Source organism: Lynx canadensis, chromosome D3 (genome assembly GCF_007474595.2).
Source record: "Lynx canadensis isolate LIC74 chromosome D3, mLynCan4.pri.v2, whole genome shotgun sequence".
Taxonomy (NCBI): Eukaryota; Metazoa; Chordata; class Mammalia; order Carnivora; family Felidae; genus Lynx; species Lynx canadensis.
Genome location: NC_044314.2, coordinates 67,519,898 through 67,544,500, shown reverse-complemented (window position 1 = coordinate 67,544,500; position 24,603 = coordinate 67,519,898). Strand labels below are relative to the sequence as shown.

At 43.5% G+C, this 24,603-nt stretch overlaps 1 protein-coding gene across 1 annotated transcript in view; it reads right to left on the bottom strand.

The window, feature by feature from the left end:
- The window catches only part of GRK3 (G protein-coupled receptor kinase 3), a 127,962-nt gene that overhangs the window by 91,754 nt on the left and 11,605 nt on the right, over positions 1 to 24,603 (bottom strand). The window contains exon 2 of the mRNA XM_030335772.1: positions 9,870 to 9,946. Within this exon, the coding sequence (XP_030191632.1) occupies positions 9,870 to 9,946 (77 nt within the window). The remainder of the gene's footprint in view (positions 1 to 9,869; positions 9,947 to 24,603) is intronic.

The following is a 24,603-nucleotide window of genomic DNA, read 5'->3' as shown; positions in this document are numbered from 1 at the left end:
TTAATAGGTACCCATGACATATCTGTGTCCATCTTTGTTTTTATAGAAACTGCTCAAAAATCTATTTGAAAGGCAGTAGTTTTTATTTTTCTAATGTACTCTTTCTATAATGAAACATATACTTTTGTCTCCAAAGCCCATAACAAGTATATTTCTTATGCCTTAACCCCAAGGTGCCAAATACAGTATATGCATTCTTGCTACATAAATGTTCTTTGAAATCATGCTAAATGTATTTGAGACCAACATAAGAAATATTTAAGAAATCAAAGTGAAAAGTAAAAACTGAAAAGGAAAGGCACCAGAATGGAAAGAAAGAAAGAAGTAAAATTGTTTTTATTCAGAGACAAGATTCTCTATGGGGAAAATCCTAAGGAATTCACACGCACGCATGTGCACACGTGCATGCACACGCACCTATGCACAAATCTCTAGAATTAATAAACTAGTTCATCAAGATGGCAGGATCCAAGGTCACCGTACAAAAACCCATTCTATTTCCACGTGTTAGTGATGAAGAGCCAAAAATGAAATTAAGGAAACAAGTCCGTTCAAAATAGCACCAAAAAACATGAAAATACTTGGGAATAAATGTAATGTGACGCAAGAGACTGAAAGCCACAAAGCATGCCTAAGAGAAATTAGAGATGACCTAAATAAATGCAGAGACATTTCATTTTCATGGATCGGCATACTTCATGCTGTTAAAATGGCCATTCTCTCCACGTTGATCTGTAGATATAACATAATCCCTATGGAAATCCCAGCAGAATTTTTTTTTTTTTTGCAGAAATTGAAAATCTGATGTTAAGATTCGTATCAAAATGTAAAGGATTCAGGATAGCCAAAAACAATTCTGAAAAAAAAAAAAAATGTAGAAAGAAAGAAAAAAGAATAAAGTGGGAGGATTTTTATTTCCTGATTTCAAAACTTACCCCAAAGCTACAGTAATGAGGACAGTGTGGCATTGGCCTAAGGCAGAGATCAATGGAACAAAATTGAGAGTCCAGAATAAATCCATTTTATGGTCAATTAATTTTCAACAAAGGTGCCAGGACAATTCAATGTGGAAAAGAAATGTTTTTTCAACAAATGCATCCAGACAATTGGATATCTACATGCAAAAAAAAAAAAAAAAAAAAAAAAAAAAATGAACTTAAACCCTTATCTCACATCATACGCAAAAACTAACTCAAAAATCTACCAAAGACCTAAATGTGAGAGCTAACATGATAGAACATCTAGAAGAAAACTAGAAGAAAATCTTCATGGCATTCAGGTAGGCAGAAAAGTTCCTAGATATGACCCAAAAGTACAATTTTTAAATAACATACCCTTAAGATACCCTTATCTCACAAATATGCAAAAACTAACTCAAAAATCAACCAAAGACCTAAATGTGAGAGCTAAAATGATAGAACATCTAGAAGAAGAATAGAAGAAAACCTTCATGGCATTCAGGTAGGCAGAAAGTTCCTAGATATGACACAAAAGTACAATTTTTAAAAATGTATGAATTGGGTTTCATCAGAATTAAAACGTTCGGTGCTTCAGAAGTCACCATTAAGAAATGAGAAAATCAATTTCTTAAATGGACCGAAAGATTTCAATAGGCGCTTCACCAAAGATATAAGAAGGCTAATTAGCCCAATCACGTTCAGGGCCACTAATGGTTAGGGAAATACAAATCAAGACCACAATGAAACATCACTTCACACCCACAAGAATGGCTTTGACCAGAAAGACAACAGCAAGCCTGGATGAGGTTATGGCAAGCCTGGTCCTCCAGAACCTGACGGTGAGAATGTCAAGTAGTGCAGTCTCTTTGCAAAACAACAGCGATTTCTGAAAAGGTTAACCCTGAATTTGTCAGATATCCCAGCAGTTCCGAAGCTCCTAGTTAGACACCTAAGAGAGATGGAAACAGGTGTCCACACTGGCACATGACCACTCACAGCAGCATCGTTTGTAACAAACAGTGGGAGTAATCTGAGTGTCCATCAACCAACTGGCGAGTGGATAACAAATTCTGTGGTCTATCCATAGGATGGAATATTAATTCAGCCACAGAAGGGTTGGTGAAGGATGGGTACGCGCAGTGTGGTTGAGCCTCCAAAATCTTATGCTAAATGAAAGAAGCCAGAACCAAAAGACTACGGTCTACATATGGCAGGCTTCCGCTGGCACAAATGGGAGTCAGTGTGATAAACGGAGATGATCCGGTGGCAATAGGTGACGTAATGTTACATAAGCCAGGTTGTTCTTCCTACACGAGGGTAACATTTGCATACTTCATGAATTAAGTACCTATTTTGGAGTCTCCTTATAATCAGACACACTGCCCTCTAATGAGACTGGCTAGGCAGACAGGAGTTAAGTAGATTGTCGACAGACAGATGGAATTTATCAAAAGCCATGCGCCTCACTTGCATATGATGAGATTATTTCAGTGTATCTTACTGAAGAAAATGGTAACAAAATCTTAACCCCAATTGGTAAAGTGGTCTGTCTTTCAATAATCGGTATCTCTTTAAAACCATTCTTCAGATAAGCCAAACCAAGAACACTGTGTCCCTACTGAAATGAGTGTAGGTTTTACTGATAGCAAATTAGGAATCAGCATAACTGATGTCTGTTAAGACTTACAATTTCTGTTTAAGAAGGAGAAAAGGAGGATAAAAGCAGCCTGTCACTTAATCTTTTTTATTCTGAAAACTGGCAATTAAAAACAAAGACTTGGCGGGGACGCCTGGGGGGCTCAGTTGGTTAGGCTTCGGACTTCAGCTCAGGTCATGATCTCACGGCTTCTGAGTTCAAGCCCCACTTCAAGCTCTGTGCTGACAGCTCAGAGTCTGGAGCCTGCTTCGGATTCTGTGTCTCCGTCTCTCTGCCCTTCCCCCACTCGTTCTCTCTCTCATTCTCTCTCTCTCAAAACTAAATAAACATTAAAAAAAAAAAATAAAAACAAAACAAAAACAAAGACAGGGCGCCTGGGTGGCTCGGTCGGTTAAGCCAAGTCATGATCTCAGCTCAAGTCACGATCTCACGGTTTGTGAGTTTGAGCCCCACATCAGGCTCTGCGCTGACAACGGGGAGCCTGCTTGGAATTCTCTCTCCCTCTCTCTCTCTGCCCCTCCCCACTCATGCTCTCTCTCTCTCAAAATAAATAAACTTAAAAAATAATAAAATGAAAACAAAGACTTAAGCATCTACCCTGTTTTCTAGTGCTGTGTAACAAACCACCACAAACTCGGTGACTTGAAAGCACCACTCCTTCCTGACTCACAATTTTTGAGGACACAAGTCCTGGCAGGCTCCTGGGTTTCCCGTTTAGGGGCTCACAAGGCCCAAATCAAAGTTTTGGCAGGTTGGGGACTTATCTAGAGGCTCCCAGGGTCAGGCGCATTCAACCTCATGCAGGTTGCTGGCAGAATTCAGTTCCTATGGTCGTAGGACTCAGGTCCTGGCTTCCTGGTCGGCTCCTAGCCGACACCCACCGTCTTCTCACGTGGTCCCCTCCACCTGCAGAGTTGGGAAAGCCATGTCCAATCATTCTTGTGCTTTGCTCTCTCTGACTTCCTCTTCTGCCAGCCTGAGGAAATTCTCTGCTTTTTAAAGGGCTGGTGTGAGTAGATTAAGCCCACCCGGAACACAGTCCTGGTTTCCTCTGTAAAATCTCTTTCGCTGGGTTACTTGCGGGAGTGACGTCATGAGGCCAAAGTCACGGGCCTCGCCTTCAAGTTCGGCCAACTGCACCTGCCTTTTCCTGAACTATATTTAAAGGCAACCAAATAGCCTTCGTGGATGAGCAGCGATAATAAATATGGAAAGAATGGCATAATCAGAACCCCCCCTCCCCCCGCCAATCTGGCAACTTCCTAAAAAAAAATAACTGATTTAGGCAACCAGTGTCAATGAAAATGAAACGCATGGCAGACGACAGCATAATGAGGAGCTGACAACTGACCACATCTGAACTCACTTTAGAGACAGCACTGCAGAGCGACAGCTCCGTGTCATGTGCTTCCTGCCACAAAGTGCACAGCGCCACCTGCAAAGCACTCTTGCCACAAAAGTCGAACCAATCTAATAAGCTGTTAGAGCTAACTTCCAATTTACAGGAAATACAGAAAACGGAAGTGTAATTTAAATAATCCATGAAGGGGCGCCTGGGTGGCGCAGTCGGTTAAGCGTCCGACTTCAGCCAGGTCACGATCTCGCGGTCCGTGAGTTCGAGCCCCGCGTCGGGCTCTGGGCTGATGGCTCGGAGCCTGGAGCCTGTTTCCGATTCTGTGTCTCCCTCTCTCTCTGCCCCTCCCCCGTTCATGCTCTGTCTCTCTCTGTCCCAAAAATAAATAAAGGTTGAAAAAAAAATTTTTTTTAAATAAATAAATAAATAAATAATCCCATGAAGAAGCAAAGAGAAAAATTCAGAATGTGGAACATTCTACAATACAGCGGGCCCAGTTTCTTCAAGAAGTCCGTTACCTGTGTGTGGGAAGGGGAGGGGAGGAGGGGGAAACACCTGTTCTAGATTAAAAGAGACATTATTACCAACTACAATATAAGAACATTATTTGGACCCTGAATCAAACAAACCAAGAGTAGAAGGGCATTTTTAAGTTACTCAGAAAAAATGTGGGGGTGCCCGAGTGGCTCAGTGGGTTGAGCGTCTGACTTGAATTTGGCTCAGGTCATGGTCCCGGGGATCATAGGATCAAGCCCTGCATCAGGCTCCAAGTTAAGCATGGTGCCTGCTTGGGATTCTCTCTCTCTCTCTCTCTCTCTCTCTCTCTCTCTGTGCCCCCCTGCCCCCACTACTCAAATTCTCTCTCTCTAAAAGAAAAAAAAAAAACTAAAGAAAAAATATAAATATAGACTTGGAATTACAGTAAGAACCATAATCAGATATTAAACTAAGAATCATCATTTTCTTTTCTCTTTTTTTTCTAAATATTTATTCTGGGGAGAGCACAAGTGGGGGAAGGGCAGAGAGAAGGGGACAGAGAATCTGAAGTGGGCTCTGTGCTGACAGCAGTGAGCCCAATGGGGGGCGCAAACTCATGAACCGCGAGATCATGACCTGAGCTGAAGTCAGATGCCCAATCAACTGAGCCACCCAAGTGCCCCAAGAATCACTGTTTTCATTGGTTGGGGTAGAGACTAAAGTTGTATAAGAAAACATTCATAGTCTTTACAGATGGATATAGGGCTGAAACTCTAAAAAGAGTTTGCTAATTGCTTAAAATATTTTGGCAGGGGTGCCTGGGTGGCTCAGTTGGTTAAGCATCAGACTCTAGACTTCAGTCAGGTCATGATCTCACGGTTCGTGAGTTCAAGCCCCACATCGGGCTCTGTGCTGACACTGCAGAGCCTGCTTGGGATTCTCTCTCTCTCTCCCTCTCTTTCTTTCTCTGTCTCTCCCCTGTTTGCACAATCTCTCTCTCTCTCTCTCTCTCTCTCTCTCAAAATAAATAAACTTAAAAAATATATATTTTGGTAGCCATGCAAAGAGAGGATGAACAAGGAAAATGTTGTAAAATAAAAAAATCTGGCTGGCAAACATATATGGGGGGTTATTAGTCTAGTTTTGGGCATAACTAGATATTTTTATTTTAATTTTTATTTATTTATTTATTTAGAGAGACAGCATGCATGCAAGTGGGGGAGGAGCAGAGAGAGAGGGATAGAGAATCCAACGCAGGATCCATACCAGCACAGAGCCCAACGTGGGGCTCGATCTCAGGACCCCGAGATTATGACCTGAGCCAAAATCGAAAGTCGGACGCTTAAACCCGGGCACCCCCACATTTTTTGAGTAACTTAAAAATGCCCTTCTACTCTTGGTTTGTTTGATTCAGGGTCCAAATAATGTTCTTATATTGTAGTTGGTAATAATGTCTTTTTTAATCTAGAACAGGTGTTTCCCCCTCCTCCCCTCCCCTTCCCACACACAGGTAACGGACTTCTTGAAGAAACTGGGCCCGCTGTATTGTAGAATGTTCCACATTCTGAATTTTTCTCTTTGCTTCTTCATGGGATTATTTAAATTACACTTCCGTTTTCTGTATTTCCTGTAATTATAATTTATAATTATAAAAAATTATAAATTTTTATAATAAACAATTTCATTTCAGGGCTTTCATTCACAGAGCATCTGCTGAGAACCAATCCCTGTGTTAAGGGCTTTGCAGACATTTCTTGCTGCATCCTCACAACTGCCTTATGCAGCAGATAATATTTTCACCCCCCCCTTCATAGCTCAGAAAACTTAACGAAACATCAACCAGTTTGGGGTATAGCCAACAGGCCGGCGCATCGCCCGTCATCTCAACAAAGCTTCGGAGACTGAGTATACGACTGAGACTGAGTAAACTTTTCCATTTCACAAAGCGTTTCTGCACGCGGGCTGCAGCACAGGTTGGCAGGCAGCTCCCCCAAACCAGGCGCTAACCTCAGCACAGGGGAGGGCGGGAGGTGCCGGACGAGAGAAAAGGGGCTGATTGATAGGCAGGGGATACACGGTGAAAGGGAAACAACAGAACGACAGAAAATCAACAAGTTGGTGACACATGGAGGCAGTCATGGAAAGGGGCGGATGGAACAGATGGGAGAAACAAAGGCAAAAGGCAGTGGGCGGGGCGGGGGGGGGGTGAGGGGGAGCGAAATGGGAAGAAAAGAAGACCTAGAAAGCAGGACAGATTCACTCCAACCACAGGCCACCTTCCGTCCTGCCCCCATCCCTCACACCAGCTGAAAAGGAGAACCCTACAGGGCAGGAGGAAGGACCAGACGGACACTGAATGTACAGCGATGTCCGGACGTAACTACAGACGTGTGTTTGGCGACGTTACCACGCACTCTTGTCTCCCCATCCCGCCCCCCCCCCGCCCCGCCCCCCGTCCCATGATTGCTGCTCTTTCCTGTGACCTTCCAAGTTCAGACCTAGCTTCCTCTGCCCAGCTCCAAGCTCACGAAGGGGAAGGAAGGTAAGAGGAAGGAATCATTTATTCATTTAAGCAACTTTTAAATTCTTCAAAATAGCTTCACCGAGAGAATTCACAGGCCATCAGTGCCCAAGGAAGCTGCTCGCGGGGCAGAACCTGTGTGACTGAGGCCAGGACGCAAGGCCACCTTAATGCCAGTAAGGGCCTCCGATCAAGGGCCCCTGGGGTCATCTTCGGGTAAGGGTTGGATCAAAACAATGGGAAGGAAAGACATGTCTGGGGGCCTGCATGTGTGTTGCGGGGACGGCGGACAGGAGCGGGGTGAGGATCAGAAAACACAACGGGAGAAATAACCTTCAGTGCATTTCACAGACTGGCACGAGAGCACAGGCGACAGCGGGTTCGTCACAATCTTCCAGTGTGCCTTAGTAACAGGGAACCACCCGCTCGCATCACAGGTTGAGAAACACCTTCCTCTCGTAGCAGCATTATGTATAATAGGCAAAAAGCGGAAATAACCCAAACATCCGCCGACGGATGAATGGATGAACAACACGCGCACAGCCACATCTTATGGAATATCACCGAGCACAAAAAGGAATGAAGTACCCGCACATGCCACCACAGGGAGGAACCTTTAAAATATGAGAGAAGCCCCATGCAAAGGCCACGCATCGTCTGATTCCATCCGGGAGGAATGTCCACGCTGGGCGAATCCACAGGGGCAGGAATCAGATCAGTGGTATCTCGGGGTGGGGGTGGGGGTGTTGATGGGTATGGAGCCTCTTCTGGGGGTGTTGGAAACGTTCTAAGATGAGGCTGGGTTCAGGGCTGCACGACTCTGTGAACACGCTAAAAACTGCTGAACTGCACACGTGAAACGAGAGAGACGCCGTGGCAAGTAGCTCTCAACAGAGCTATAGACCTATTTTTAAATTTCAACTAATAAATAAGGCATTTCTTTCTTCCCTTGTCTCCCAAAGACATGAATTTCTCTCTCGTTACCGTGAGAGTTTTGTTTTCCGTTCTTTCGTACAAAAGCAGAAGCAAAGCGGGGGGGGGGGGGGGGAGGGCGTTTATTTATATAGATGACAGTTAACCCAACGCCGTGAACGCAAGGAGAAGCAGCAACGAAGCATGAGATGAAAGTCAAACTCTTTCGACCGCTCCGTTCCGTAGCCAAATCGCGACGCTCGACGCTCAGGATGTAAGATTTCTAGGTAGCTACGGGCCGCTAGCTTTCCACACATTGTGCTCTGAGCACAGACGGGGCAGTACTCCACCTGCTTCTCCGGAGAACGGCATCCAGCTTTTCACCACTGAACGTCAGGGGCTGTGAAAGCAGCTCTGTCGCCTGCATAGATGGCCAAGTTTTGGAGGCTAGCTAAAAAGTCTGCCAAAACCCGAAGGCTTTTCTGCACCGGTTTCTACTTTAGTTGAACACAAGACAGCATCATGCCGCTTTCTTAAAAAAAACAAAACACAAAAAACTATCCAGTTCTCACAGGGTGACCCTCAGCAGTACATTTTATATCCATGGTTTCCTTTCCAAGAGCCTTTACAGAATGGCTGGACAAGGAGAACTACAAATCAGAATCAGTCACTTCACCGACCCGAGTCTATGACTCCTTACTTATAAGGAGGAGGGCTGCCCACAATTACTTCCAAGGATATTCAGTCTCAAGGGGATCGGTCATTGTGGGTCTGTGAATCATGGAGACAGGACTAAATGCAGAAAGGGAGTTCCAGGAAACTTTTGTATAACCAGTTTCTTGCAATTTTAATAAAGTCATTTCCTCGAGTATTAAAGTCATTTAAAAATGATGCCACAGTTCCTCGGCAAATCTTATCTGAGTAATTGTGGGAGGCAAGTAAAGGGAAGGAAAGAAGGTTCCAATTCTCTCGTATTCAGCTAAGGTGATTTCATGTGAAATCCTGGAATTATCTGTTTATCACATTACTATGGGCAGATTAACAAAATACCCAGCTGGCAGGCCAAACGATGAATCCTATCTGAGTTGAGAATAAAAATATAGTGTAGGAAACTTCTGGACAGCAGGAACGGATTTGGGGGGATGAAAAAAAGAAAGTATGTGGACTCCAGCTCTTATCTAACCTCTAAACAAACTGCCAGCCCTTCGGAAGCATAATACTCCAATGCTCCCCAAGCCTTGGAACCTCACACTAGAGCTATTCCTGTCCAGTCCTAACTTCTCCAAGCACTAGCTGCTGGTAATCGGAGAACACGCCTATACATCCACACACTTGCTCCGGCCAAGCCCAGCACTGCCCAGAACTGGGTACCAGCTAGAGAGAAATGGATCCTTGACCTCTATGCACACAACAGGAGAGTCCTGGTGACCTGCTAAGTAAGGCTCAGGGATAAGCTTTACTTACTGAATGGAGCCTCAGGGATAAGAGTAATTGATGGGGAACTGACAATAAGGAGCAGTGTGTAAAGCCTGTCAGCCAGCGAAAACCGATGAGATCAAGTGCGCCAGCCCCACACTTTGCAAGGAGCCGGCCAAACACAGGAGTGCAATATGTTTATGAAGACACGGGACACCTCCTTGCGATCACGGAGAGTACAACAGCAGTGAGGAAAGGTGGGGACCTCAGAAGCGGGTCCGAAACCCAGAGCACTTCTTTCTGGTTACCAACTACCCAATCCTTTGATTTGGCAACCCCCAAACTGCCTTAAACCCTCGAATCGAGCTAGTCTGTCTCCCAAGAGCTTATTCACGAGGTCTGTTAGTAGGGATGGAAGTAACCATTACGTATCTTATTGCTACATGAAATGTCCTTCATTCCCAGCCAGAGCTATAAAAGCATAGAAAGCACGAAAGGCTGCATTTACACATAACTGTGATGCCACCTGAAACCACTATTAGACTGTATGCCAAATGAGTAAGTGGGACTTACCAATTTTCTGGTTAAAAATCTTGTCAAAGGTTATTTCATTTCTCTCCTGGAGGTACTTCTGCATCACACTCCGGATACTAAAAGAGAAGAGGGACACGGTTTTAACGGTGACAGCCTGCATCATGAGAAACCATCCCTAGTGTGGACAATACGTGAATGTCTTAACTCAAGGATGCTGGCTGGAGAGAGCCCTCTTACTGACAGCCGTGATCGCACGGTCGGCTGACTACACTTAAAGCTGGGAGCATCATGGCTCCAGCTGGTATCCTGTCCTGTGACTCAGGGCCAACCTGACGTGTAGACACTGGACCAAAAATAACCCCAGGGCTGTGGGAACGCTCACCCTCAACACCACCGTTCTCAAAATACATACAAGTGTGCGCGCACATGTGACACATTCCGCTAATGGATTAATGAGCTCTTTCTGAAACAAAAGCAAATGTTCCCTGGATGCATGACTGCAATTTTTAAAAACCACATTTCTATACATCAACAATAAACAGTGAGAAAACATAATTAGAAGAAGACTTCACTTAACGATAAAATAAGAAACACCAAATGCCTTGAAATAAACCCTTCAAAACATGGGCAAGGACTTTATGGGGAAAATTACAAAATGTACTGAGAGACATCACCGAAAATCTTAATAAATGGAAAAGAACACCATAGTTATGAACAGAAAGATTTAGTATTGCAAAAATTCAACATCTATCCAAGTTTATCTGTGAAATCAATTCAAACCCCATCAATATTCCACAGAGTTTTTCACAGAACATAGAAACTATTAGTCTTTATAAACTGTATCCAGAACAACACGGGATCAAGGAGAGCAAAAACATTTATGAAGAAAGAGAATAATAAGAACAGGGCTTATTATGAAATTAAAATAATTAAGACAGGATAAACAAATTGATCAATGAAATGGAATAGAGAGCACATAAATATGGAACTTTAATATATAAGCAGCAAGGTAGAGAAATGGAGAAGCTAAGGATTATTCTGTAAGTGAACGAAAAGTGAATATCCAAATGGAAAAAGTAGAGACTGAGTCTCTATCATCCACTGGTGGGGGAAAAAATTGGCATTAGCAGCCCCCTCTTGAAAACAAACTGATTAAGGGGTGCCTGGGTGGCTCAGTCGGTTGAGTGTCCGACTTTGGCTCAGGTCATGATCTCACAGTTCATGAGTTTGAGCCCCGCGTCGGGCTCTGTGCTGACAGTTCAGAGCCTGCAGTCTGCTTCGGATTCTGTGTCTCCCTCCCTCTCTGCCCCTCCCCCCATGCACGCTCTGTCTCTCTCTGTCTCTCAAAAATGAATACATGTTAAAAAAAATTTTAAACAAACTGAGGTATAATTTATATATGGTTAAATGCATATTTAAGTGTACCAACAGATGAGTTTTTCACATACAACTACTACCCTAATCAAGATGCAGAATATTTCTATCACCCCAAAAGATGCCCCTTTGCAATCAGTCTCCCCATACTCTAAGATCCAAGCAAATACTGATCTCCTTCCTTTTAGTATGGTTTACCTCCTCCAGTTTGAGAATTTTACATAAATAAAACTACACAATATGTTGTCGTGTGTCTGACTTCTTTCACTTGACATAAGCAAGCTTCATCCATAGTGTTGTGCACTAAGTATTTAGTCCCTTCTCATCGCCAAGTAGTATGTCATTGCATGAACACTCCACCATTTATCCATTCATCTGTTGATAGACAATTGGGTTGTCTCCAGTCTGGGGCTATTGCAAATAAAGCCGCCTTAAATATCTGTGTGTAAGTCTTTTTACGGGCACGTGTTTTCATTTCTCATGGGTAAATATCCAGGAGTAAAACTGTTGGTCACGTGGTTAATTATACTTAACATTATGAAAAACCTGCTGAATGATATTCCAAACTGACTATATGACGTTACATCCCCACCAGCAACACATGAAGTCCCAGTTGCTCCGTATTCCTTGCCAACACTTTGGTTGTCAGTCTTTTCAGTTTTAGCCACTGTTAGGCAGTGTAGTGGTAGCTTATTTTAATTAGGATCTCGCTAATGAGTAAGGATGTTGAGTACGTTTGGACACGATTATTGGAGTACTTCTATCTCCTGTGAGGCATGGGGTGAAGTCTTTTGCCTACCTTTAATTGAGTTACTTGTCTTATGACTCAATTGTAAAATTTCTGACTATGTCCTGGAATCGAGTCTAGTGTCCGATTTACATGATCATAATATTTTCACCCAGTCCATACCCTGTCTTCACTTTCTTTATGAAATCCTTCCAAGAGCACAAGTGTCTAGTCTATGAGTTCCGATTTATTATTTCTTTGATGGACCACGCTAAGAGATCTTATGCATCTGAAGGTAATAAAGATTTTTAACCTGGTATTTCCCTTTAGACATTTTAAAGTTCTAGCTTCAATGTATACGTCTAAGATCCATTTCAGGTTAATTTTTGTGTATGATACAAAGTAAAACCTCAAGGTTCTTTTTTTCTTCCTAATACCTCGCTATTCCGATATCATTTGCTGGGGTAAAAAAAAAAAAAAAAAAAAAAAAAAAAAAAGCATCCTTACTCCATTGAATTATCCTGGCACCTTTTGTTGATACAACACTAAATTTGGGAAGGTCTTTCATTAGGCTATCCTGTATCATTGATTTGTATGTCTACTCTTACATCGATACTATATTTTCTTGACTTTAGAGGTTTAGAGTATGTCTTGAAATCAGGTACCTCAATTTGGTTTTACTGCCTTTGTGGAGTTTTTGGTTGGTTCGTTTGTTCGTCTTTTGGCTATCCTAGGTTTGTTACATTTCCATGTAAGTTTTTCCCCAGAAATCTCTGCCCAGAAAAAGCCTGATGGGGCTTGGATTGGGATTGTGCTGAATCTATAGATCAGTTTGTGGGTATTGACCTCTTAGTAATAATAAGTGTAGAATCCGTAAGTATGATATGTTTCTTCACTAATCTAGGTCTTTAATTTCTCACATCACTACTTTATAGCTTTCAGTATAGAAGTCTGGTCTTTTTTTTTGCAATAGCTTTCTCTGGTTTTGATATCCAGATGCTATGATTCATAAGAGGAGATGGGAATAATTCCTTTCTCCTCTATTCTCTGGATGAGTTGGTGCCCAACAATGTTAATTATTCCTTAAATGTTTGGTAGAACTCATCAGTGAAGCCACGTGAGCCTAGAATTTTCTTTGTGGGAAGGTTTTGAAATTACACACTCCATTTCTTTCCTAGATATAGGGCTATTTATATTTTCTGTTTCTTCTTGTATTAGCTTTGGTAACTTGTGTCTTTGAAGGAATTTTTCTATTTCATTTAACCTGTCTAATGGAACTCAAAATAATGATTCTGAGTAAGAGAAGCCAGATTAAAAAAGAGAGACAAACATACAGACAGAGACAGAGAAAACACAGTGTCTGATTACAAAGAGGCAGAAGCAAACTTTTGCGTGATGGAGCACAGAGCAAAATAATATATACACACACATATATATTTGGTTTTTGTCCCAGTACTTGGCACAGAACTCCTAAAAATACCCTTGGAATTTTCTTATGGTAGAAGCATCTAATTCATAATAATCCCTTTTCAACCCTACATGAGTTTATGCTAATGAGGTGACTCTTGGAGGCCCATAGACAGCTTCAGGGCGGAGCTAGTTGCCAGAGAAACCCACCATGTGATTAGAGCGGTAGAACTATTGGCCCATCACTTGACATCTGGGAGAGTGGAGACTGAGTTCAATTACCAACGACCAATGATTTAATCACGCCTACATAATGAAACTTTGATAAAAACTCTAGAAAGATGAGGTCTGAAGAGCTCCCAGGCTGGTGACCCCATGGATATGCTGGGACACTGGTGCTTCCGGACAGGGCAGGGACGCTCTGTGCCCCACCCCTTCCCACAAGACCCAGCCCTATATAACAGTCCCTTTGAAGTCCCTGAGTTGTATCCTTTACAATAAAATGAACCGTAAGTATCGCACCTTCTTGAGTTCTGTGAGTTGTTCGAGTGAAATCTCAAACATAAGGGGAGGATCATGGGAACCTCCAAACTTGTAGTCAGCCAGGCAGTAATGCAAAGAGACTACAGGACCCCATTTGCAGCTGGCATCTGAAGTGGGGCAGTCTTGTGGGGCTGAGCCCTTAACTTGGAGGCTGTGTCAACTCTGGGTAGTTAGCATCAGGATTGAGTTGAACTGTAGGACACTCAGTTGGTGTCAGAGAATTGACAATTGTTGGAAGATGACAAAATGTATATGTGCGTTCTCTTAATTTTGGTAATGGCTTCACAGGTGTAGATAAAACTTGCCAAACTGGACCCTCAAAATGTGTGCAATGTGTTTCATGTTAATTATACCCCAAAAAAGCTGGGTTGGTTTTTGTTGTTGTCGTTTTTCTTTGAATTGTATCACTGGGATATGATCAGCAAAATCATGAGTGTTAGAAATTCTCTACCACCCCGACCCTATTTCTTTAGGAAAATCAATTGCAAGAGGGAAAAATGATGGCAGGGCACCTAAAAAAACAAACAACAACAACAAAAAAACTCCAATCTTATAAAAAATTGAAGAGGGGTGCCTGGGTGGCTTCTGTCCAGCTCTTGATTTCAGCTCAGGTCATGATCTCACAGTGCAGGGATCAGGCCCTGCATCAGGTTCTGCACTGACAGCATGGAATTTGTTGGGGATTCTCTCCCCCTCTCTCTGCTCCCCTCCCTGCTCGTGTGCACATGCTCTCTCTCTTACTCTCTCTCTCTCAAAATAAATAAATCAACTGGGGGCACCTGGGTGGCTCAGTCAGTTGAGCATCCGACTTCGGCTCAGGTCACGAACTTGCAGCTCGTGAATTCGAGCCCCGCGTCGGGCTCTGTGCTGACAGCTCGGAGCCTGGAGCCTGCTTTGGATTCTGTGTCTCCTCTCTCTGACCCTCCCCCACTCATGCTCTGTCTCTCAAAAATAAACGTTAAAAATAAATAAATACGCTTAAACATTTTAAAATAAAAAACTGGGAAAATGAATACAGACCAAATATCTGCCAAATACTTCCTTAGAAGTATTACAATTTAGCAGCAGCAATGTGTTACATCATGTTTATGCTTTTATATTTTAAAAGGGTTCTTATCTTTTAGGGATTGATACAGATATTTTACAGATGCAATGACAGATTATGTCTAGCTCTGCTTCGAAATAATCTAAAGGGAATTAGGAAGTACGGATGAAACACGATTGGCTGTGTGTTGATAACACATAAAGCCGAGTGATGGCTACATCAATTTCATTATACTATTCTCTCTGTACATGGTTAAAATTTTCATCAAAGAAAGTTTTTTTAAAAATCAAACCCTCCAGACTCCTGAACCATTTCTTTACATACCTCCTCATCAAGATAAGGCATAATATGGGGCGCCTGGGTGGTGCAGTCGGTTAAGCGTCCGACTTCAGCCAGGTCACGATCTCGCGGTCTGTGAGTTCGAGCCCCGCGTCGGGCTCTGGGCTCTGGGCTCCACCACTGACAGCAGAGAGACCAATGTGCGGCTCGAACTCGTGAGCTGCGAGATCACGACCTGAGCCAAGGTCAGATGCTTCACCAACTGAGCCATCCAGGTGCCCAGAGGAAAAAAGATTTTTAAGTTAGTAGGTTTTATGTTTCCTCCATAAACATATTATAACAAATTGCACTTGCTATAAAAATGGATCTTTTATAAAATGTTTATAAATGGATTATATTTAGTAAATATTGTTACCTAGTGATTTGTCTCATTAAAAAATTAACCAGCCAGGGGCGCCTGGGTGGCGCAGTCGGTTAAGCGTCCGACTTCAGCCAGGTCACGATCTCGCGGTCTGTGAGTTCGAGCCCTGCCTCAGGCTCTGGGCTGATGGCTCAGAGCCTGGAGCCTGTTTCCGATTCTGTGTCTCCCTCTCTCTCTGCCCCTTCCCCGTTCATGCTCTGTCTCTCTCTGTCCCAAAAAAATAAATAAAAACCGTTGAAAAAAAAAAAAAAGATAAGGCATAATATACTATATATAATACCATATATATTGATGGGAGGCCTAATGGATTTTTTTTAATATAACACCAACTAGCTGGAGACACAGCAACCCTGCCTATTGGGGTCCTGCCATATAAATACAAGGTAAGTATAATAAATATTGTATTGTAATTTAACATTTTCTTCTACTACTAAAGTGGTTGAAAGATCTGCTCTCTACCGGCCAAGGACTAGGTAGGCTTAAGTTGTACTTGAACACCTCACTAGCAGAAAACTACGATATTTATGACACAGCGAGCCAACTCCCATTTTAAAAGCCTCTATAGGGGGGCCTGGGTGGCTTAGTCAGTTAAGTGTCCCAACTCTTGACCTCGGCTCAGGTCATGATCTCACAGTTTCTGAGTTTGAGTCCCGCATTAGGGTTCTGTGCTGATGGCTCCGAGCCTGCTTGGGATTCTGCCTCACCTTCTCTCTGTCCCTCCCCTGTGTGTGTGTGGGGGGGGGGGGGGGAGGAGGGAAGGGGGAGGTCTGCACGCGCATGTGCACAAGCTCTCTCTCTCTCTCAAAATAAATAAATAAACTTTAAAAAAGGCCTCTATATTCTCTTGAGGTTTAATTCTGTTTTATTCTAGTGTCCAAAACAAAATGAGTTTAAACAATTATCTCTGTGACATATCACCCCCAAAAGATGAGGATGCAAAAGGTAGTTGTGAAGATAAAGCAAAATTATGGGAAGAGACTGCTTTGTTAGAAGCACCACATAAATGAGTGGTTACCATTACTGACCACCAAGAAACCCAGAAGGCAGAGTTTTTTTTAAGATGAGATGACTAAGCAGTCATACAAAGATTCAATTCCCCCAAAAGGAAATTGCTTTCTTTTATATGTAGTTACTAAATATTTTCCACTAACTGCTCATTAAACACCCAAAATAGAGCTACATTATCCAAAGTCACAATAAAAACTCCGCCACTAGATTTAAAACCACCGAATCCTGCCAGATAGACTCTGAAGAGGTCTGTAAGAGTAGCTGGGACGGTTTAATGTCAACTCTTGTCAAGGTTCCTCGGTTCACCAGATCTTTGGCAGGAAAGGCTTGCATATAATTTGCATACCATTAAACATTTCAGCAGGAGACAGTCTACATTTAGACAATCACAACCCAATTACGCTAGATGTGAATTTAAGCTCCTTTGTGTTTTTTTCTACAATATTTTGACAATCCAGATCAGCTCTCTTCATGCCTTTTTCTTTGCAACAGATTACCTGATATTAAAGTGACACTAACATAACCCGAATTCCACTGGTCAGTAAAAATCCATCATCTTAACGAAAGTCGTCCCTGGACAGAGAGAATTGGCGAGATGAACACATTTATGGGGTCATCAGTTCTTCTAATAAAAGCCACTAAAACCTCATGACCCAAATCATCCCTTCAAATTAGTTACAATGATCATTCTACACTTGATCTTAGCCAAAAGGCTGAGAAGCGATACAATGATCATTCTAGAACCCATTCACCTTTATTTTTCAGAATACTTTTGAATCAGCAACAACATACGAGCAGATTCATTTTACAGCGAAGCATCAGAGGAGGGAGGGACGGAGGCCAGGAGAGTCTATAGCAGGGCTTAGAGCATCCTCCTCGTTTCCAAGGGTAATTTTCCATGCAGTTATCTCATTTACAAGACTCCAAGGGCCTCCCATTTTGCCCAACGTCCTAACTCCTTAGCACGTTACCGGGAGCATTTCCAATGGGGCCCCAACCCACCTTGTCAACCACATCGTGTCATGGTTTTTCTCCCAGAGCGGCCACGCTTGATTTTCTCACTGCTCCGTGACTCTAAATGCCACTCCTTCGAATACCTCTTTTTACATGAAAACCTCCTTGTCTTTCAGGATCCACGTCGGGATCACTGACACTATGATGCTGTCCCCAGCTCTGGCAGAGGTAAGTCACTTCGGTTTCCACTGCACGTCACATGGCACTGCTGTATCATGTCCCCAGTGGACCCCTGTCCTCCTCAGGAGGAAAAGACAGTGTAGTCATCGGTTCACACAATCGTTCATTCGTTCGAAATAGGTACTGCATCCTTTCTAGGAGACAGCCAGCCACTGCGTGTGATGCCAGAAACGCACAGTGCCTCCGACCCGGTCTCTGCCCTAAAAGAGCCCTTGTCCATAGGGGTGACAGAGGAGTGAACAGGAAGCCCCAATCCAACGTGGCAGTCAGCAGGGACTGCACGGCCAGCTCAACAGGACTAAACTATAGAATCTGAGGGGCCACTGGCAAAGGGGAAATGAGAGAAAGCAAGGGGACCACTCGAGAAGGATCTCATAGTCATGTCACCTCAGCCTGTACCAAATAATTGAACCAAATGGACAAAGGACAACAGCAATTAAAACACACACACACAGAGACACACACACCACACACGCCAGACCACAAACAGCTCCCACTTTTAGATTCATTTATTTTTCTAACTATGTGAAAAGCGTATCTAAATTACCCCCCATGAGATTAATGTCAGCCTTTCATGGCTTTTTTTGTCTTTAATGTTTATTTATTTTTGAGAGAGAGAGAGAGAGAGAGAGAGAGCGTGCGAGCAGGGGAGGGGCACAGACAGAATGAGACAGAGAATCCAAGAAGGCTCTGGGCTGTCAGCACAGAGCCCAATGTGGGGCTTGAACCCACGAACCATGAGATCATGACCTGAGCCAAACCGACTGAGCCACCCAGGCACCCTTTCGTGGCTTTTTTAAAGCAAACACTTCCTTTCCATGGACTGACAGATGACATTTTGTTTCTACCACCGGTAAGAATGCTGACTCATTGGACATAAGTCACTGTACTTCCTCGTCCCCCAAACGCCACCGTGACCTACTGTCCCCCACTCTTCCCTGAGGCAGCGTAAACCGGTCACTGTCTGGGCAAACAGATTCACACACTAAAATAGGCTCCACAGAAAATCAGCCAAGGTAAATTTTCTTTGACTTGACTCTCAATTTGGTATAAGATACCCACTGTCCCACAAGAAGTCCACATGATCATAGCCGCTGATCTCCTTTACAGGCTGGGGGGCGGGGCAGTTTGCTTACGAGAACCCTTTATCATACTCCAGGGCAATGAAAATACATTCTCTCATATTTCTCTGTTTTTAATAGTTTTGTGATGATCTCATCGAACACTCTGGAATTTCTTTTTTCGTACAATGTGGAGGGATTGTAACTTTGCCAGATCACACACCAGCCTTTCCCCACCAGACTCAAAATGTCACCTTTATTCATAAACCAAACTCACATATAATACGTGTGCTCGTAGGGGCGCCTGGGTGGCTCAGTCGGCTCAGATCATGATCTCATGATTCCTGAGTTCGAGCCCCGCGTCAGGCTCTCAGCTGACAGCTCAGAGTCTGGAGCCTGCTTCGGATTCTGTGTCTCCCTCTCTCTCTGCTCCTCCCCTGCTCACATTCTGTCTCTCCGTCTCTCTGAAAAATGAATAAACTTAAAAAAAATTTTTTAAATATGTGTGTTTGTATACATTATGTATATATACACACATACACATACACACAAGGCTTGTTGTGCCCTGGATGTGTGTCTATGTCTGCACCACAACCACACTTGTAACTGCTATAGCAATGTTTTCTTTTAGACAGAGCAGATCCCCACTGTTTCATTTTTTTCAAAATGTCACTGGTTATTTTTGTCCATTCTTCTCTTCCAGATGAACGTGAATCACCTTTCAAGTCCTTTGAAATTCTCGTTTGGGTTTTGACTGGGATTGCCTTGGATTCAGATTCTTTTGAAGAGAACTGACATCTTCCCAAACTGAGTCTTCCTATCTGCAAAGATCCTGTGGCACTCCATTTATCCAGGCTTTCTTGGCCTTTAAATAAAGTTTTGTGTTTCTCACATACAGGTCTTGTTGGTAATTACGGTAGTTAGTGAGGTCAGGTTTAGAGCAACACATTAGAAAAGACCAATTTTAAAGTAATTATTTTGAAATGTTTTGACAAATTAATATTCAAATGACTTAAAAACAGAAAGCTGTAGGAGCGCCTGGGTGGCTCAGTCGGTTGGGCGACCGACTTTGGTTCAGGTCACGATCTCGTGGTCCATGAGTTCAAGCCCCGCGTCGGGCTCTGGGCTGATGGCTCGGAGCCTGGAGCCTGCTTCCGATTCTGTGTCTCCCTCTCTCTGTCTCTCTGCCCCTCCCCCACTCATGCTCTGTCTGTCTCAGACATAAATAAACATTAAAAAAAAAAAACAAAGCAGAAAGCTGTTCAAGTCATTTCAGTAACAGAGACTGGATCGTAGAGTTTCATTAGGCTTTAGAAAGATGCTTACAGGGTAGATCATCTTAAATAGCAAGGGTTATATTTTTTTCCTGCTAAGTTTAAACATCAGAGCTATGATTTGAATGATATTCACAAAGTTCAGGGAAGTCTTTTGTGTTCAGGGGGTAAATGGACATAGTTTTCTAAAGTTTCATTTCTTACCCTGCTTTGCCTCTTGGAAATCCTTCTTCATGGCTTCTGCTCCCCCTTCATCGTCCCCCAAGAAGTCTGCAGGTCAACAGGTTGTAAATCTGTCCACACCACTTGGGATTGGTCAGGACTCTGGCTACGAGTGAGTTGACTAAACCTCTGCCCACATCTTTGCGATCGGTGTCACGGGGTTTCTTTTTGAGTCGCCCTACCGTGGTTTCCAAAAAGCACGCCACCCTCCCGCAGACTAACTTACTGGAGACGCAGCACATCTTGCATGTGCCATCACGGGAGTTTAGGTCCTAAGTCACCGGTGCTCCTACCCATGACATCGGGCCAACCGAAGTTTCCATCAGCCCTGCAAGCCTCTAACAGCGATCCTCAGGCCTAGCCATCTACTCTGTTGTTTTGAAAGATCATAATGAAAATGTTCAAACATGCAGAAGAGCATAGTAGAGTGAGCCCCGGTAACCGTCCTCCCACGCCTCCTGAGTAGCTACCAAGGTTTTCGTCTGCTACTTTTATCCTCGCCCCAACTTCTCCTCCGAGCTTTAAAGCATCTTAAGGCTTGGAATCTCGGACTGCGTGTCATTCTACCCTTACTCCCTCAGTTTGCAATCTAAAAATTAGGGACATTTTCCTTACGTAAACACAATCTGTTATTACTCCCACCCCCTTCCCTATAGAAACAACACTGACCCTCCCCTGAATGCCCCCCCCCCCCAGAAATAATGATAACTCCTGCACATCTACTACCTAGTTCCCCTGTCCATGATGTCCATAAATGTCCATCATTCTCTTAGGGTCCTCTTTTGAGCCAGGATCTAATATAATCAGGATCGCGCACTCATTAGACCACTGTCTCTCTCCAATCTGCTTTAACCAAGAGCTCCTCCTTCTCCCCGACACCTGCTTTTTATATTCGCAACCAGTGACTTACTGAGGGCACCAAGACCAGCTGTACAGAGGCTAGCTCCTATTCCGGATTTATCTGTTTGCTTCCTCTAAGGTCATTCGACCTGCTCCTCTAGCTCTGTATTTCCTAGACGCTGAAAGTTTCCCTCTGAAGACCGGATGATATTTGAGTCCAACCTCCGGGGGCAGGAATACTCACGAGATGGTCTTCGTATGTCAAATTGCCCCCCCCCCCACGGAGGTACAGTTATTTCTTCTTAGTGATGTGAAAATTACTTAACAACTGAGCTGGTGATCATCGGATTTCTCCTTTTCAAATTCCCCACGACACCGCATTTAGCGGGTTCATGCTCTGATGACCTTTGCCTACCTCAACACTTCCATTAAGAGTTGCAAGATGGTGACTCTCCCAATTCCATCATCCTTGCCACGTTCACTTGCTGTAAATCTTCTTTTTTCTTTTTTTTAACCAATCAATGAGTTTTTATTTTTTATTATTTTAATTTTATCTTTTTAAGTTCACATCCAAATTAGTTAGCATCTAGGGCAACAATGATTTCAGGAGTAGATTCCTTAGTGCCCCTGACCCATTTAGCCCATCCCCCTCCCCCAACCCCTCCAGCAACCCTCAGTTTGTTCTCCATATTTAAGAGTCTCTTATGTTTTGTCCCCCTCCCTGTTTTTATACTATTTTTGTTTCCCTTCCCTTATGTTCATCTGTTTTGTCTCTTAAAGTCCTCATATGAGTGAAGTCATATGATATTTGTCTTTCTCTGACTAATTTCACTTAGCATAATACCTTCTAGTTCCATCCACGTAGTTGCAAATGGCAAGATTTCATTCTTTTTGATTGCCGAGTAATACGCCGTTGTGTGTATGTGTGTGTATATATATGTATATATATATATATATATATATATATATATATATATACCACATTTTCTTTATCCATTCATCCATCGGTGGACAGTTGGGCTCTTTCCATACTTTGGCTATTGTCGATAGTGCTGCTATAAACATGGGGGTGCATGTGTCCCTTCGAAACAGCAACCTGTATCCCTTGGATAAATGCCTAGTAGTGCCATTGCTGGGTTGTAGGATAGTTCTATTTTTAGTTTTTTGAGGAACCTCCATACTGTTTTCCAGAGTGGCTGCACCAGCTTGCATTCCCATTCTGTAAATCTTCTTAAGGAAGAATTATGTCCCATCAAGTAAAAATTGTGATCGCCCTCTGTAGCTTACAGGAAAGGCAAGAAAAGCGCTAAATGCTTCACCTTTTTGACTGCCTCTTTTCAGGGACAGAGTTGGTACCGTATTTTGACTGCCAGTGGTGACCAATAGGTGTCTTGTTTTTTTTTGTTTTTTTTTGTTTTTTTTTTTTTCAACGTTTTATTTTATTTTTGGGACAGAGAGAGACAGAGCATGAACGGGGGAGGGGCAGAGAGAGAGGGAGACACAGAATCGGAAACAGGCTCCAGGCTCCGAGCCATCAGCCCAGAGCCCGACGCGGGGCTCGAACTCACGGACTGCGAGATCGTGACCTGGCTGAAGTCGGACGCTTAACCGACTGCGCCACCCAGGCGCCCCTAGGTGTCTTGTTTTTATCTGTTTTGTTTGGGGATCTCCCTTTTGGATATCATGGATATATTAGCTTCCTACTGCTAATATAACAAATTACCTCGAACTTGGTAGCTCCAAACCACAGAAAAGTATTATCTTATAGATCTGTAGGTCAGAAGTCTGGAATGGGTCCCACTAAGCTAAGATCAAAATGCCAGCAGAGCTTTGTTCCTAGTGGAGGCTCTATGGGAGCACCCGTCTCCTTATCTTTGCAGGCTTCTAGAAGCCGCCACGTTCCTTGGCCCATGACCCCATTCTACCATCAAAGCCAGCAAATGTCAGATATTCCTTCTCAAGCTACCTCACTCTGACTCTGACCCGCCTCCCTTCCTCGCTATTGTTCTGGGCCCAGCCAGATAACTCAGGATAATAATCTCTTATCTTAAAGTCTGCAACATCAGCTGCCTGAATTACATCTGCAATCTTCTTGCCAAGTAATGTTCACATAGTCGCAGGTTCTGAGGATTAGGTCATGGACATTTGGTGGGGGAAGGGGCTAGTGTTCTGCCCAGCGCAAGGGCTGGAATATATTCAGAATATTTTAATCAACCGCAGCCATATTCCTTTGATAGCCAGTGGGGACCCCTTCTTCCGGCCTCTGCATTTGTTAGATATCGTGCCCACCCCACCCCTCGGATGGCTCCTTTTTCTGATACAACAGATACCAGAAGTTCCCGGTTCTTCTTGCCGAGACCCTGCCCACCCCTCAGGGCAGGTGTGTTTGCACTGGGTACCTACAAGGATGGGACAGCAGTTGTTTCTTGGGCTTTTCCATGAATACACATATGTGGTAAGACAGGAAAGGAGAGGAGAGGAGAGGGGAGGGGAGGGGAGGGGAGCGGAGGGGAGGGGAGGGGAGGAAAGGAAAGGAAAGGAAAAAGGAAAGGGAAGGGAAGGGAAGGGAAGGGAAGGGAAGGGAAGGGAAGGGAAGGGAAGGGAAAGGGAAAGGGAAAGGGAAAGGGAAAGGGAAAGGGAAAGGGAAAGGGAAAGGGAAAGGGAAAGGGAACGGGAAAGGGAAAGGAAAGGAAAGGAAAGAAAAAACCATGAATTTAAAATGACTTTCTGGGGCACCTGGGTGGCTTGGCTGGTTAAACATCCAACTCTTGGTTTCAGCTCAGGTCATGATCCCACAGTTGGTGAGATCAAGTCCTGAGTCGGGCTCCACACTGACAGCACGGATTCTCTGTCTCTCCCTCTCTCTCTGTCCTTCCCCCTCATGCCTTCTCTCTCTCAGAATAAATAAACTTAAAAGAAACTGTTTCAAAGAACAAAAAAATAAAATGACTTTCCAATTCGAATTTAACCTTATAGGGTTTTTACTTAGCTCTTGTCTCACACTCCTGTATCTCTTCATTTACATTTAAAATCTCACTTCTAGAGGCACCAGGGTGGCTCAGTTGGTTAAGCCTCCAACTTCGGCTCAGGTCATGATCTCACAGTTGGTGAGTTTGAGCCCCGCATCGGGCTCTGTGCTGACAGCTCGGAGCCTGGAGCCTGCTTCAGATTCTGTATCTCCCTCTCTCTCTACCCCTCCCCTGCTCACGCTCTGTGTCTGTCTCTCAATAATAAATAAAAACGTCAAAAAAAATTTTTTTAATAAAATCTCAGTTCTTATTACCCAGCTGTATTTAGATAGTCTATATGAAATGATTTTAAATGAACAATAACATTAACACTTCTGAACGCAGCCCTATTTATCCTTAAAACATACAG